Here is a 16,245-nt window from a genome sequence, read left to right on the forward strand (position 1 = left end):
ACGCATTGGTTTATTTAGTTAGAATTTTCTTTGGGTAATAAAAATAGTGTTATATAAAAATTAGTTGTATCTAACCTCACACACACTGCCATAAGTGACTCTGGCAAATCCTACACTCTGAGAGACAGTGACAAGTCTCCCAGAAGGCAATTTTACAGTAAAGTAGGGCTATCCCAGACCTGCTCAGGATGACTTCTTTTGGACAGCTGAATATTCCAGACAGCTGATTTAAAATAACAAAACAGTGAACATTTCAACTATTTGGATTGGAACATTTTCTAATTGTGTCATACACTTATTTTTTTTCTTAAACAGGTTGCATAAGGATTATGATGCAAACTTTTCTTCATGACACATTATGACATGGATGTTAAGGAATCAGATCCAGATCTTGGTATTTGAATGATTCCTTCTATGTTACTCTTGGATTCACTTTTCTTCTTATGAGTTGGCCAAAAACACAAGATATAATAATTCCAGGGATTTCCCTAGTGGTGCAGTGGTTAAGAATCTGCCCGCTAAGGCAGGGGACGTGGGTTCAATCCCGGGTCTGGGAAGATCCCACATGCCGTGGAGCAACTAAGCCCATGTGCCACAAGTACTGAGCCTGTGCTCTAGAGCCCGCATGACACAACTACTGAGCCTGTGTGCCACAACTGCTGAAGCCTGCGTGCCTAGAGCCCACGCTCCACAACAAGAGAAGCCACTGTTATGAGGAGCCCGCACACCACAACAGAGAGTAGCCCCCGCTCCCTGCAACTAGAGAAAAACCCATGCAGTAACGAAGACCCAACGCAGCCAAAAATAAATAAATTAATTAATTAATAAATTAATTAACTAATTTAAAAAAAATTCCAATGACCAGCCACAGGGACATTGTTTTGGCAGGGATACTCTCCAGATCAGCAAAGATGAAGGTCTCAGCAGACTAATCTTGCACCACCTTCGTCTCTTGCATTTTTGCAGAGTCCTCCGTGATCTGGCCTCTGTCATTCAGTGTGCAACCAGGAAAGGAACTCAGGGGACTGGTGAGGAGGCATTGAGAACCATGGCCCTTGTCTTTAGCAGTTTCTGTGGGTCAGTTGACTGTAGTTTGAAAATCCAGAAGGATGTCCCTCAAAATGTCCAGGTCACAAACTCATTGTTAGTGCAGGTGTATGACAGCATTTCTCCTCTACATGCCAAAAGGTAAGGAAGGGGTGGTAAAGTTAGTAAAACTGGCCTTGGTTGCTGCCATTGCTGCAATAACTTGCATCCTAAATGGGAGGAGAGAGGAAATGAAAAAATCTAAATTTAAAAAGGGTATCTAAGGCAGGGGCTGGCAAACTATGATTTGGAGGCCAAATCCAGCCTGCTACCTGTTGCATATAGCCCACAATTAAAGAATGATTTTTATGTTTTTCATGGTTGAAAAAAACTCAGAAGAATATTTTATAACAATTGAAAATTGCATGAAGTTCAAATTCCAGTGTCCATAAATAAAGTTTTATTGGAACACAGCCATGTCCACTCATTTATGTTCATCTATGGCTGTTTTTGTGCTACAGCATCAGAGTTGAATCGTTGACAGAGACCATATGGCCCACAAAGCCTAAAATATTTACTATTAGGCATTTTTTACAGCAAAAGTTTGCTGACCACTTGTCTAGAAGAATAAATTTTCTTTGTCTTCTGCCTAGAAATTTCTTTTATTGGACAGAGAAGTAGGGCTATTTCCATACTCATAAAAGCCCACCCACTCTTATAAATAAAGATGAAGAATTATCCCAAAATCTCAGGGTGGAAATACCAAGAATGTATATGTGTGTTTATGTGTACAGAAACTAAGTATTTAAAATACCTAAGTGTATTTCAAGCTGACCACCACATGTGATGATAATTATGAACATAAATTGTTCTTGTAAAAGGATAATATTTATTAAATTATGTCAGTAATTTAAACAACATATCTCAATTTTTGTAGCCTTTCCCCTAGCCAGCCAAGGGCATCCATTTTCCTCAGGGTGTTCAGAGTTTGTTAAAACAGGAAAAAAAGAGAAAGAAAAGGTCAATGTCCTGGTTTAGACTACCAATATGGCATTTTTCTTTTTAAGTCCATAGAGAGACAATGGTCTTGAGAATCTTGAGGATTTTTAAAATTCCTTAAGCTCTCCTTTACTCATTAAGAGCTATGTCTGTGTGACTTCAGGCTTATGGTAAGTCATTGGTAGAAATAACTCAGTAAATCATGTAAGGAAAGACCTTGACCCATGGGAAAAAGGGAAAGCATCCCCCATTGGGCCCCAGTGGAGTATGGGTAACAGCAGGGTACACATTTAAGAAGCAGCTGGTGAGACAGGTATGTTCTGGTTGCTCCTTTCCAAACCCAAGTCCCAGAGAAAACAGAGAGATGGGAAGGTGTCAGAAAATTCAGAGTAAAGTCAAGAGCAGAGTAGGGTCTGCCCCTTTCTCTATTTGGGACTCTTGGGAGAGACAGCCATGATGTGTGGTCTTGCTCCAATGTGAGGAAGCCAGTTAAAATGGCAGTGAGGGTGAACAGGCAAAGAGAGAGATTGAGCTAGCATCCCGGAAACTCTCTTGGGTGCCTGTGTATTGTGGAGGGATCTAAAAGGTCCCTCATACTGAATGGAGAAACATGGAAAATGGTTGATGATGCTGGCTGGTGGGCTTTCTGTGTTGAGGGTGATTTACCCTGTAGCCAAGGGCCAGGGGTCCACCACGGCCCAAGACAAGCTAGACGTGAGGCAGCGGGTGGCAGGGGTGGGGGCAGGGTGGGGATATTCATAGCCCCAGTGAGAGCCAAAGCAGGGCCAGGAAAGGGAGAATACCTCATGTGCTTGCCAACTAAAGACTTCTTCAGTGGACCAGCGCCCCGGCGAAAGGTAACAGTGAAGATCTGGAGAACTGCATGTGCATTCCAGACTCTCTCTCCTGCCCTGGAGAGCTGAGGCAAGCTGCTTCTCTCCTCCACCCCTTACAGTAAGGGGGAGGACCAGGGGCCAAAACAACCCCGAGAAAGAGATGAACTGCAACTGAATAAATAACTCAGAGGAAGCAGTCTTAAACTAGAAGAGCCTGATACCTTTACTTAACTGCTTTAATTCCATGCATGACTCCTACCCATCCTCCCCCCACATGCATACCTAACAAGGTCAGGACTGAAGGAGCAGTTATGGAAAATGGGCAGCCACCTTTACTTGGAACACAGGAATAATAATGTGCTAAATATTTTGATTCTTCTGTTTTATTCAGCGCTGTGATGCAGTTTTGTTCTAAGTGGTGACTTTCAAATGTTTTGATCATACCCCTCTGTAAAAAAAAAATTTATATCTCTGTCTAGAACATATATACTTACACAGATACCTGAAATAAAATGGTGGGAAATCAAACTTACCTTTACTATGGTGACATACTCTCTATTTTGTATTCTATTCTATCTTTTAACAAATGCCATTTATGTCCCTGTAAATTGATTTCATGATCCACCCAATATGTTGTGACCGACAGCTTGGCATGTACAGTCCTAAAGGCCTAATGAGGTAAATAAAATATTTGTCCCTTCACGATATAGCCACAGATGCTGTGCTTTCATATCGTTCTATTTTGATAATTTTACTGCCCCCCTAATTGCAGGCAGCAGTCATTTATTAAAGCTGTCCCCATAATATTTATTGTAGTAGTCAAGATGCTTTCAATTATACGTGATCAAAACCCAATCCAAACTGGCTTAAGCCAAAAGTGAATGTATTGTCTCATGTAACAGAGAAGATCAGGATATGGCAAGCTTCAAGCACAGCTGGATCCAGGACTCCAACATTTTAGGTCTCTCCCTTTGATTCTATTCTTGCCTCTGTGAGCTGGCCTTATTCTCAGTTAGGCCTTCTCTACAAGATAAGGATCGTGTCTTCGACTGCCCCAAGCAAACATCTCCAGTGTTCACAATCTACAAAGAAGGGAAGCCCTCTGCAAATCTCATGGAAAGATTCTGATTGGCCATGCTTGAGTCAAGTGCACACCCCTGAACCAATCACAAAGTCCAGGAAGACAGGAATTCTTATTGCTTCACTAAGGTCTCATGCCCAACCCTTAGCCAGGAGTGGAGTGCCATGATTGACAGTTCTTCCAGGCTCACGTGGAATGGGGGAAAGTGGGTTACGTTATTAGACTAGGGGGAGGAATTCTACTCAGGCAAAGTGAAAAGTCAAGAGGATAGATAGAGTACATATAAGAAGATAGGCCCTATGTGAGGGTGTAAACAACTGTCATCAATAAAATAAGCTAAATTTAGTACCAAACTTTGTAAATTTTTTTTTTTTTTTTTTTGTGGTATGCGGGCCTCTCACTGTTGTGACCTCTCCCGTTGCGGAGCACAGGCTCCGGACGTGCAGGCTCAGCGGTCATGGCTCATGGGCCCAGCCGCTCCGCTGCATGTGGGATCTTCCCGGACCGAATCCCCTGCATCGGCAGGCGGACTCTCAACCACTGCGCCACTGGGGAAACCCTGTAAATTTTTATGTCTTCTTAGGAAGACAAGACTGCTGTGTGACAGGGTGGGGGCAGTGAAGATTATTTCCTGGGTTTCCCCTGTCTTCAAGAGGGCTGAGGTTGCCAAATAGATAAGTTCTAGAAGGAAGATGCAGAATGACACATAAACTAAAGAATTACTGAATCTTAGTTTTTTAAACACTAAACTGGAATAACCATGCAGACTGCTACAAATGTCATCTCTACTTCAAGCCCAGTTCATGTGGAGAAGCCAAAAAAAGATGCCAAGGATGAGTTTTCTTTTTGTCCTTGATTACAAAAAATATGTTAAAGAAATAAAAAGTGGGGTGATTGTACAGAATGAATGGTTGCATAAAATCAGATGGTGGGGCTTCCTTGGTGGCGCAGTGGTTGAGAGTCCGCCTGCCAATGCAGGGAACATGGGTTCATGCCCTGGTCTGGGAAGATACCACATGCCACAGAGCGGCTGGGCCTGTGAGCCATGGACGCTGAGCCTGCGCGTCCGGAGCCTGTGCTCCACAGCGGGAGACGCCACAGTAGTGAGAGGCCCGCGTACTGCAAAAAAAAAAAAAAAAATCAGATGGTGGAGCAGACAAAGCAGAAAGAATTCCAAAGCACAGTTCTGAGGATAAGATGAAGGGCACATTACGAAGATGACACTGTTGACCCATTTGCTGTAGGAGTGTGTGACACTGAGTTCATTTTCCAGGCTGCATATTGATTGTGTCTGTTCTATCCAATTTCTTTGGCTGATGCCCTCAAACAACTCACAGCAGGTGTTTGCAAGCCAAGGTCAAGTGTGCATTCTGTATTCCTGAGACAGTGGAAACTTAGTTGACCCACAGGGGTGGAAATTAGGACCTTTGCCTCATTGACCCTTATGTTACCCACAGAGCTAACAAACTACAGGCTATTTAAATAAAGGAGAAAACTTAAAAGATACCTTTGACAGCCATTGTATAGCAGCTTTCAAAAGAATTCCATATGATTTACAAACTTTAAGGGTGACAAAAGTTTTCAAAACATTCTGTGGGGCTGGTAAGGATGAGAAGAGGAATAAGAAAATAAGACAAGCACCCTCTGTGTTTTCTTTCTCCTCTGTAAACCTTCCCCCCACCAAAAGAACACATGGCCGCCAAGCAGCAACTTACCATTTTTTCCAGGATCAGTTCACTTTCCGTGCTGCTCTAGACCCTGCTGAAAGCCAGCTCCTTGGGGAGACCCAGGAATTGGGGCTAGCCTCTCTTCAGTCTGCAAGCACTCAGAAGGAAATGCCCCTTGCTGAGAAAGGGGTCATGTTGGTGCGGGGGAGGAATCCATCTACTGTCAAGGAAGTTTCAATTAAATATGGATGCCAATTAATTTAATTTATATTTCTGCATGAAAAATATCATTCTATTATACATGCACTGAAAGGATGCCAGGAGCCCAGGTTAATAAATTACATCTCTACTGACATAATATGGAATCACAGATTAATCAGACTTATTAAATGCCCACCTGTGCTTGGGGCTACACCTTGTAGAAATCTAGCTGCAATAAGGTCTGTGCAGCAGGGCCTGTCCCTACCCTGTGATCATCTGACACCACCCTTATTCCCTCTTCTCCTAGCTTTAGTGCATGTCTCAGGAGAACGACTCCAAAAATGAATAATCAATATTCAATTGCCGGTGGTTATGAATGGGCACATTGAATGAATAAGGGAATGGATGATGGAGAACTGTAAATAACCCACTCAAATTAATCAGGGCATAGGCCTATACTTGTTAGCAGGAAACGTGCCATGATTATTTCACTATAGATTCAAACCAGCTGGTAGTAGGTAATACCTACTAGTTCTGAAGCCCTTACTCTGAGCCAGACTTGCTATATGTTTTATTTTGAATCCTTACAAAAATCCTGCAAGGTAGGGGTTACTCCCTCCCACTCCCCTCATTTTAGAGACAGGGAAGCTGAGGTTTCAGTAGTGGAAATGACCCTGCTGAAGGTCACGTGATCAGAAAGAGGCACATGCAAGCCCAGACTTGTCTGACTCAAGTCAACTGGAATGTTCTTTCTACTATGCTGGCTGATTTTCTCTACATCACAGTTCTAGTCTCTTGGACAAGTGTCACCACTGTCTCCATGAGGGACTGGCTGGTGACTGCCTTATTCTAGGCAGTGCTGATACAGTGGACCGTTCTTGATGAGCTACGTTTACAGTTAAATCACCAGGAGTTCACTCTACAAATATCCCCTGCCCTGGAAATTCACCCTGCACGCCACTGACCCAGCTCCGAGATATTCAACTTGCTGCAGCTTTATATGGTAGTGAGGCGGGTGTCTCAATTGTCACAAGTCCTCAGCCAGTTGTCTATTGTTTACAGTCAGTTACACTCAACATTTACTGAGCACTCACCACATACCAGGTGTTCTGCTAGGTCCCAGGATACAATAATGAAAAAGGAGAAGGAGAAACCAATGGAGAAGAAGATAGATTCCCTATCACAGAATTACCATGAGGTATGGTAAGTGCTTAGAATTATTGAAGGAAATTATTCATTTCATCATTTATGCAACCATTCATTATTCCCTTTATGACTATTTATTTTCTGAGTCCCTGGGATGTGCCAGGCAACAGGTCCACTCTATCATGCATGAGCCAGGGCTCTGGTGGAGGCCACCAGCCTGAATCTGCTCACCCCCTCCTTCATCCCGTCCCAGACTCCATCTTGCACTGCAGGGGCCTCTCATGTCCATGTTTGGACATCCTAGCCTGCCTTTACAAGTTTTTAACCATCTCCCCCCTAGAACCACTTATGACCTGCAACAAGCTTTTGTGAACCCTAGAAGCCAGCTTGGGTCTGTTTGGGTAGGGAGTGCTGGGGTCTTAAGGCCCAGAGAGTGGTAAAGAAAGGGAGGAAACGGGCTTTGGGGGGGCCAGTCCCGTTGGCTGTATTCATTCATTCCCCTGTGGGTAAGGGCAAGGGCAGAGAAGGCCCAGAGGGGTACAGAGGATGGGCCTCAGACCAGCAGCCTCTGCATCATCTGGGAATGCGTTGGAAATGCAGAATCTCAGGCCCCTCTCCAGACCCTGGGAATCAAAATCTGCATCTTAACACGCCAGGTGATTCTTGTGCACTTATGGTTTGAGAAACACTGTTCTAAGGGCCCTATGTCTAATCCCCTCTTTACAAACGAAGAGTCTGAGGCTAAGGAACAGGGCAGAGGGAGGGGCACAGCTTGGGGCTGGGCTGCTGGCGTCTGAGAGTACACATCTGGGCACCTTGTATTCTCTAGTGGTGAATAAGTGCCAAAGTAAATTTGAAAAAAAATACCTTTTCAGTAACTCCGATTGACAGGTTCCTGGATTAAGAGATTTACAGTGAGTGATCCAAGCAAGAGAATTCCATCAAGTCACAGGCAAAGTAATTAAAGGAAGGTTAGTGATAATACATCACGCCAGGAAGAAACTGGAGGGAGGGCTGAGAAACTTTTTGTTTTCTATTTTATTTCTGGATCCAGTGCTCATAAGCTGGAGGAGATTTCCACAGCCAAAGTTAATTGTCCTTTTTAACTTATTTTTTTGCCTTCTGCATTCCATTGGCCTTTTCTCCCCCTTTCCTTAGGACATTTTAGTTCCCCACCCTTTATGATGCATCCATTTTGTCCTGTTTTTCTTCACTTCTCTGCCTTTGCTTTTCTTAAGTCTTTCACTCTGCTCCAAACAACATGAAACAAAGAGAAGTGAATGGGACAAGGTTGAGAAATATGGTCTGGTGCCAGTTTTATCCTGCTACCGATTCCTATCTACTAAAAATTTTTTAAAAAATGTAATTTTTATTCATGTATAAAAATAGAAAGAATTGCATTTCGCTTTTGCCAGTACCCTTCACCCAGTGACAATTATCTACGTATTGCCAGTTGTGCTTCAGCTTCTCTATCCTACCTTCACATCTCCATTTCTCCCCTCCTTCCCTCCCTCCCTCTCTTTCTTCCTCCATCCACTCTCCTTCTCTCTCTTTTCTTCTCCATATCCTCCTCCTTCCCCTCCTTCTTTCTCTCCCCCTCTCCCCTCCCCCCACTCTCTCTCTTTTTCTGGTGTTTATTAAAGCAAATCCCAGACATCATATCATTTAACTCATTTCCTATAGCATTTCCCGGAGGCCGTGAGGGCCACAAGAGAATGTAAGCTGAGGAAATGATCTCTTATGATTGCGTTCTTCACCAAAATATGGAATTTGTGTTACTGAGATAAGGGAAGATATAGAATTTCTTAAAACCTCAGCATAATACCCCAGATGGTGCAGATTTTATTTTCCATCTCCATGTCCTCTCCCTAGAGTCTTTGAGGGGGGTCTATAAGAACTTTTTAATCTTCCTTTACTATGAAAGTAGTAACACAATAACAGCAACCTTGGATGTTTATAAACCTAAAAAGAAGGGTATGTTCTCTTCCTGTTTGCAAACAGCATTCTGAGAGCATCACTTTTGCAGTATAAATCTGTCAGTGTAGAACTTGAGGAGATCTTCTATGACAAGGAACCAAACACACTCCCCCCCCCAACCCCATGCAAGCCCCCAGAGCTGATTGTTGTGATGGTATAAAGTTGCTTCAGATCAGGACCTAGATAAGAGAGCATGGTGTACAGTTGCTTTAATGTTCACACACATCAGATCTAAGGAGTATCAAGTAATTTGGAGGTTTGGTTATTTTCCATTAGTAAATATCCAACTAAATTTGAGTAAAATGTCTTCTAAATAAGTCAAACAGACAGGAGTTTGAATGAGGGAACTAATTATAGCTGGTGTCCTAAGGAAAAGAATCCCACTGTGGCATAGAGAATGTAATTAATGGGAGGTAAGTGCCAACAAATCATTCCCTAAAATATTAATGCTATCAAAGAACAGCTGGATAATGAGAGAAACTTGACCCTTGGGGGACTAGCAGAGGTTGCTGTAGAACTTTAGGTAGTTGTGATGTCATGGAATTCCTCTAAATTTAACAAAAATAATATTAAGAGGTGTGGTTCTGGGAAAGTTATTAGCAGTAAACATGTCTTTGTAGTTTTATCATCTTATTACGATCACTATATCTCACTGTTTCTGTGGTTCTGCATGACTTTCCTCCTTAATTGCTCAGGGTTTATACAATCCAAACAGCACTCCTTAAAAAAAAAAAACACACACACACACACAAAAAACTCCTTTATGGTGCTCTGTGACCACCTAGAGGGGTGGGATAGGGAGGGAGGGAGGGAGATGCAAAAGGGAGGAGATACGGGGATATATGTATATGTATAGCGGATTCACTTTGTTATAAAGCAGAAACTAACACACCATTGTAAAGCAATTATACTCCAAAAAAGATGTTAAAAAAAAAAACAACCTTTAGGGCTGGCAAGGATTTTTTTTTGTACGTAAAAACAGAGTACCTAAGAAATTTCTGCAAAAACAATTTCCCATGTGCTTAAGTTCCTTAAGTCAAGAAAAACTGTCTCATTGTGGATAAAAGTCTGAATTTAATTTGGTTTTACTTAATAACATATTATCGCCCCAAGAAATATCTAAGGAAGCAATAAAATATTTACACAGTTCTATTTAACATCTGAAATGTTGGGCATTATTTTTACATTCTTATAAATAAATGCTAATCCCAATATTTAAAATCAGAAACCAGAAGTGATTATTTACTTGGAATATCCTTGAGCATACATTTTAAAACAGAAACCGTTTCATTCAGAGTTAAAAAAAAAAAAAAAAAAGAAAAATGCTTCTGTGGACGAACTCGGACCCTCGGGAAGCCGCGGGCTTGGTGAACGCTTTTGACCGCACACTTTTATGGCTGGTGCGCAGCAAACTTTGTCTTCTTTCACTCAACTTGCCAACAGCTAAATCAGTGACACGGGCATTCAGCGTGTTTGACAAATAGGTGGAGATACGCGGGACATATTCACACGTACGAATAAACGATGACAGGAAGTTCAGGATGCCGTAAAAATAAATTCTTGAGTTGAGCCCAGGTTTCACATAACGCCAGTTTCATAAGGCACTTACGCCGCCAAAGGAGCAGTGCCCCTGAAAATAGCACACGGGGGACACATCATTTAAATAAATGTGTTTCTTTGCCCGAACAGAAGTTCAGATCTGCTCAATTCTCATTAATTTTGTTCTTTTATTTCTTTTGCGGGCGCGAAAGGAGAAGTCGTGCTCTTTGAGGTTTTGCGAGCTGCCCTCGGCAGGCGGAGGTGACCGGCGATTCTTCGCCCGGCGGCGTTCGGGTTAGGGGGGCGGGGGAGAGTGCGAGTGTGTGTACATTTGTGAAAATGTGCCGTCCCTTCTGGAAAAAGTGGAAACTTAGGTGGAAAACTCAGCGCAAATGTGGGCGGGCCCTAGAAAGCATGCTATCCGTCCAGAACCCTCAGAACAGGTGTCCCAGGAACGAGGCCAGATCTGTGCAACAGACGACAGAAGATTCTACAAACCCCAGTTACCGAGTTCGTTTTTGATTACATCCCTAAAAAGCAAAGCCCTGGTCTCCACCCGCGCGCTAACGCGCGTGGATAGATGCAGAGACCCGGCGGCCCTGGCCCTCTGCGGAGTTTGCTGGGCTGTGCGAGAGCTGGAAGGTGTGCGTGGAGAGGGCCTGATGCCCCAGGTTTAGGGTAGAGTCCTGGGGGAGCGCGCTGGGCGGGGGTGGCCCGGAAAGGCGGAGGGGGGCGCGCGAACCAGAGGGCGCACAGGACCGGCGGTCGCGCCGCGCCCGCTGTGATTAGCCCCGGCGGCGCGCCCCGGAGGCGGACTCTCTCTTAACCCTCGCTGTCTCCCCCTCCCTCTTCCTTTTTAAAGGACGCCGTGGAGGCAGAGCTGTCAGCAACCGGGAGGCCGTTTGTACTTGGCCGCGGCCAGGCGGACTTCAGCTCCCGTGACAGGCAGGGGCGGGGGCGGGGGGGGGCGCATTTCCCGGGGCTCCGCACGAGGGCATCTCGCATCCTCCTGCCTTCGGGCTCCGCTCTGGACACGGCAACGGAAGCAAGTCGGGGTACTGCGCGGCCCGGGAGTTGCCAGACCCGGGCGCGATGGCTCCCGTGAGGAGTGGGGCGGGAGGTGGCCGAGGGCTGGGCGCGCCCCTCGCGCCCGGAGTTTTATGAGCCGGGCAAAGGGCCGCTGCAGCAGCCCCAGCCTCAGCCTCGGCCGGCGCCTTCCGCCGGCCCTTGCCCACTCGCCCCCGCGCACCATGCCGACCCCCGGCCTGTGGAGCCCGCCGTGCAGCCCCTTCCTCCTCTCTGGCCCCCGCTAAACCTCGCGGGAGTGGCCTTGGCCGCCGGGGCAGCCGCCCAGGCCGCGCCCCGGGGGGGAGGCGGAACCGCGGGGCCCCCGGAGCCCCGGCTCAGCCCTTCGCTCTCCAGCCGCGTGTCCCTCCCGGCCGCCCAGCGCGTCCGCGGCGATGGGGGCGCTGCTGGCGCTCTGCCTCCTCTTGGGCTGGCTGCGCGGGGGTCCGGCGGACGCCCAGCAGTCCGGAGAGTACTGCCACGGCTGGGTGGACGTGCAGGGCAACTACCACGAGGGCTTCCAGTGCCCGGAGGACTTCGACACGCTGGACGCCACCATCTGCTGCGGCTCGTGCGCGCTGCGCTACTGCTGCGCCGCGGCCGACGCCAGGCTGGAGCAGGGCGGCTGCACCAATGACCGCGGCGAGCTGGAGCACCCCGGCATCACGGCGCGTGAGTGCGGGCCCACGGGGGGCAGACCTCGCCCGGCCGCCCGGGCTGCCGTGTGTGCCGGCCGGTGTGCGCGCGGACAGGCGCGTCAGGCTTTCCCGGGTCTGAGCAAAGGGGAGGCTAGAGGTGGGAGGATCAAGGGAGGAGTGGGTGGTCGCGTTTCAGGTCGGGCCCTATTCCCTTGCAGTCCCGATTCCCGCCACAAGCGGTTTCCGCGGGTCTGCCCAAGAGAAAATTTTCAAGGGACAGTGAGGACCGCGGGGCTTGCATCCGTTGACCCCAGGGAAGAGAGCGGGAGCCTCGGGCGCTCGAGACATTGCAGAGAAGGGCTGTAGGGGCAGCGCAAGGCTGGACTTGGGTTTTAAAGGACGGTGAGGGTGCCCCAGCGGGCGCCCTGGACGCTCCGGGAGCTTTGAGAAGTGCTCATGGCACAGGGAACGCAACTCTTGGGGCGCGCTTATCTGTGTGGCCCCACGGGCGTAAGGAACTTCAGACACCTTTTTTTTTTTTTTTTTTTTTTGGTGGCCTTTTGGTAGAGTTTCTAAGCCGCTGCCCTATTCTCCCGACTTCCTTTCATTTCTCTGCATCGAATTACCCTCTCCGGCCCACCCCCTATTGTCACGCTTTTCAGAAATGCCCAGGTCCTCTAGCTGGAGATTTAGAAACCGGGGTCGCAGGGGCTTCCCCGCCCCCTATTCTCACATCGGAAAACGCGGGTCAAATTTCCACTAACTTCAGAGCGGAATAAATCACGATCCCAGCAGAGAGATTTTACACCTTAAAAAAAGAAAAAAAGAAAAAAAGAAAAAAGCTTTCCACCTGAATCGGAACTTCAGGGCAATCCTTTAGAGCTCCAGGCGATGGTTTTATGGCCGGGAAACCGGAGGAGCGGGGGGAGCTAAGGGCCGCGACACCCCAGAACTCCGGAGCGGGGGTCTGAGGCCGGCAAAAGACGGCCCCCGGGAAAGGCGGGGAGAGGCTGGAGAGATGATTGATGGCGCTGGAGCCCCCGTCCCCCTGAGACTGACAACCCAGAGGAAAGGGGGGCCTGCCCTTCCTTAGAACCCCATTAGACTTCCAAGGAATTTAACTTTGGAGGGCAAAATACCAATCTGCAGGATTAGGGAAGAGGCTTCTGGGGAAAAGATGTTCAGTGGAAAGGAGAGAACTCTAGGCCGGCCTGGCCTGTTAGGAAAATACAAACTCTTTCCGTGGCTTTACTCCACTCACACTGCGGGGACCCGGTTGCTCTCTGCAGAGCAATCGTGAGTGCCCGGCCTCCAGCAGGGACTCCATCCCGGCCTCCTCGGGCGAGCTCTGCTGCAGATGAGGCAGTCTCCTCTCTCGCCAAGGCTGGGTGGGATCTGAGGAAGTCTCAGGACCTGTGGCTCTCTCGCTTGCCAGCTTGTAACCTTGGGCAAGTTACTTAACTTCTCTGGGCCTCTTCTCAACTCTAAAATGAGCATATGGCTCTCAGAGGAGTTAGGTTGTGAATTAAAGGAGGGCATGAATGCTTAGCAAGGTGCTGAGTAACTAGTTCATCACTTTAGACTTGCCTTCCACAGGGCGCTGATGAATGGGGCAGAATGGGTGAGCTTACACCCAGGAGCCCACAGATCTTGGGGTGGATAGTTACCTGTCGCTCACTGCCTGGGTGTCTTTGGGAAAGTCAACAACTCTCCAATGTGCTTCCACATCTGGAAAACAGAGAGTATCACGCCCGCCTCACCGGGTCTCCATGAATCTAATAAATATGAAAGAGCCAGGCACACAGTAGGGCCTGTCAATGCAGGCTTGCTTTCATCTACTTCTAAGCCAGAGGTTTGCATCCAAGTGTGGCTGTATCAGGCAGGGGACACACCTGGAGGATTGCCCTGGGAGTGCCTCTGGGGTAGGAAATTTTATGTCTGCCTTATACAGAGAGAAGGAAACTGGGGTTAACTCTGAGGGGTGCTCTCCCAGAAAGTCTGGGCCACTAACACCAAGAACCGCATCACGATCTGTCTAAGGTTCAGCCTGACCTTCCCAGAATTTGGGTGGGAATCGGGAGGCAGAAGCATGGCAGCTGGAGGAGGCATCCCAAATTGTTTCTGGAAAGAAGTATCCAGAGGTGACAATTTGTGATGCAGTAGGAGACACAGTTAATTGGGGCCCACTATGGATTTCTTTACCCTGTTCTTTCTGTAGTCTTGTAAATTCCTGGGGGTTTCATTTAACAGGCCCGGCTCTCTTTGCTTAGATTGGAGATTCTTGGTTAGGAGATGGATTTTCAGCCTTAGAGCCCTTAAGCGCCCCACTGCGATAAAACTCCTAAAACCCAGATTGAAAACCAGTGTTATAGTAACCCCCCAAACTCATCCTTTCCCTCTCTCCAGTGCGTGAACGGGAGGATAGATTCTGTTCCGACTTCCAGATGTGCAGTATGATGGCTAATTGCTAACAGAGTCTACAATATCAGTTTGCTTCCTCCCTGCTAGGAACAAGAATATTCCATCATCACAGTTTGCACTTCAGACGTTGCCAGTAACAAGCTCTGAGAAGCTGAGCTGACAAGGGTGGTAATGTGGACCTCCCACCTCCCACCCCTAAGCAGCCCAGAGTTTGGGAGACTCTAGTCCCAGCATCTGTGCCTGTCTGTTTTTGCCTTTTAGAGCCTGTCTACGTTCCCTTCCTGATCGTTGGCTCCATCTTCATTGCCTTCATCATTCTGGGCTCTTTAGTGGCTATTTATTGCTGCACCTGCTTGAGACCCAAGGAGCCCTCGCAGCAGCCAATCCGCTTCTCGCTCCGCACCTATCAGACGGAGACCCTGCCCATGATCCTGACCTCCACGAACCTCAGGGCACCTTCCAGGCAGTCCAGCACGGCCACCAGCTCCAGCTCCACAGGGGGCTCCATCCGAAGGTTCTCCTTTGCCAGGGCAGAGCCAGGCTGCCTGGTGCCCTCACCACCCCCGCCTTATACAACAGGCCACCCAATCCACCTGACCCAACCGTCCGGTTTCCTGGTGTCACCCCAGTACTTTGCCTACCCACTCCAGCAGGAGCCACCACTGCCTGGGAAGAGCTGTCCAGACTTCAGTTCCAGTTGACAGGCCATGGCTACAGATCCACCGTGTAGTGCAATGGCAGACCCACGGACGCCGCTGCCATGGCCACCAGGATTTCTGAGGAAATTTCCCTTGAACCCAGCAATGTCATGGAGGAAAGCACAAGGAAAATACAGCACCTTCTAATCTTGAGGTTCCTGGCTCCAGTCGCAGAATGGCTGTTAGAGAATTGCTTTCTGTCTTTGAAAACACGGTGACTATTACATTTCAATTTATGTTACTTTTATTCAAAATAGGCAGCAGTCCGACTTTAAAGTTACAAATTGGCTGAAGATGTTTTATTGGACAACTCAGCTATCCTGCTTAGAAAAGGCCTACGTGTTCTTTTTTCATTATAAGTTGCTTAGTGAGTGATAATACAAATATATATATAAATAAACAAAGAAATATACCTGATTGTAATTATTGAAGGTTCACTTAAAAATTAATTGCTAAGTAAACTGAGGGGACAGTGAACAACCTATTTATAATTTGGGGAGCAACTTAACCGTGAATAATATTAGCATCATGAGAACAGTTACTTTTTAAATTAATAGCTAAATTTTGTTTAAAATATACCAGCGTCTTGAGAATACAAGATTTCAATAACCACATGAGAAGTTTAACATTTTAAATATTTACTTAGATATTCATTGTAACAGAGATCTTATGTAAAAGCATTTCCCCCACCCACCCGAGGGAGTATTTATTGCAGACTTTTTGTTCAGCAACATTTAGTGTTTAAATGAAAGTTGGACAGTTGGTTCTTAAAACATTTATTTGTAAAATGACTTATGTACAAATGTAAAGATTTGTAATTTAATGTATTTACCACATTGACGGTACTAATTAGTAGTCACACTGTAATTTTTTATGTTAATAATAAGTGTGGAGTTCAAAGTCCAGCTTTGGCTATAATCATCTAATATTATGTATCTTAAGTGCCACTGA

The 16,245-nt window shown here is 46.8% G+C and overlaps 1 protein-coding gene across 1 annotated transcript; it reads left to right on the plus strand.

Moving 5' to 3' along the window:
- Positions 1-11,518: 11,518 nt before the first annotated feature.
- On the plus strand, positions 11,519-15,297 carry SHISA3 (shisa family member 3; the record flags this gene model as incomplete). The annotated part of the gene is made up of 2 exons (XM_082644552.1): positions 11,519-12,209; positions 14,858-15,297. Exons 1-2 carry the CDS (start codon positions 11,933-11,935, stop codon positions 15,295-15,297), a joined length of 717 nt encoding a protein of 238 aa, XP_082500678.1. The 5' UTR covers positions 11,519-11,932.
- Positions 15,298-16,245: the final 948 nt, after the last annotated feature.

This window comes from Mesoplodon mirus (genome assembly GCF_964341445.2).
Source record: "Mesoplodon mirus genome assembly, chromosome: 2".
NCBI classification, from domain to species: domain Eukaryota; kingdom Metazoa; phylum Chordata; class Mammalia; order Artiodactyla; family Ziphiidae; genus Mesoplodon; species Mesoplodon mirus.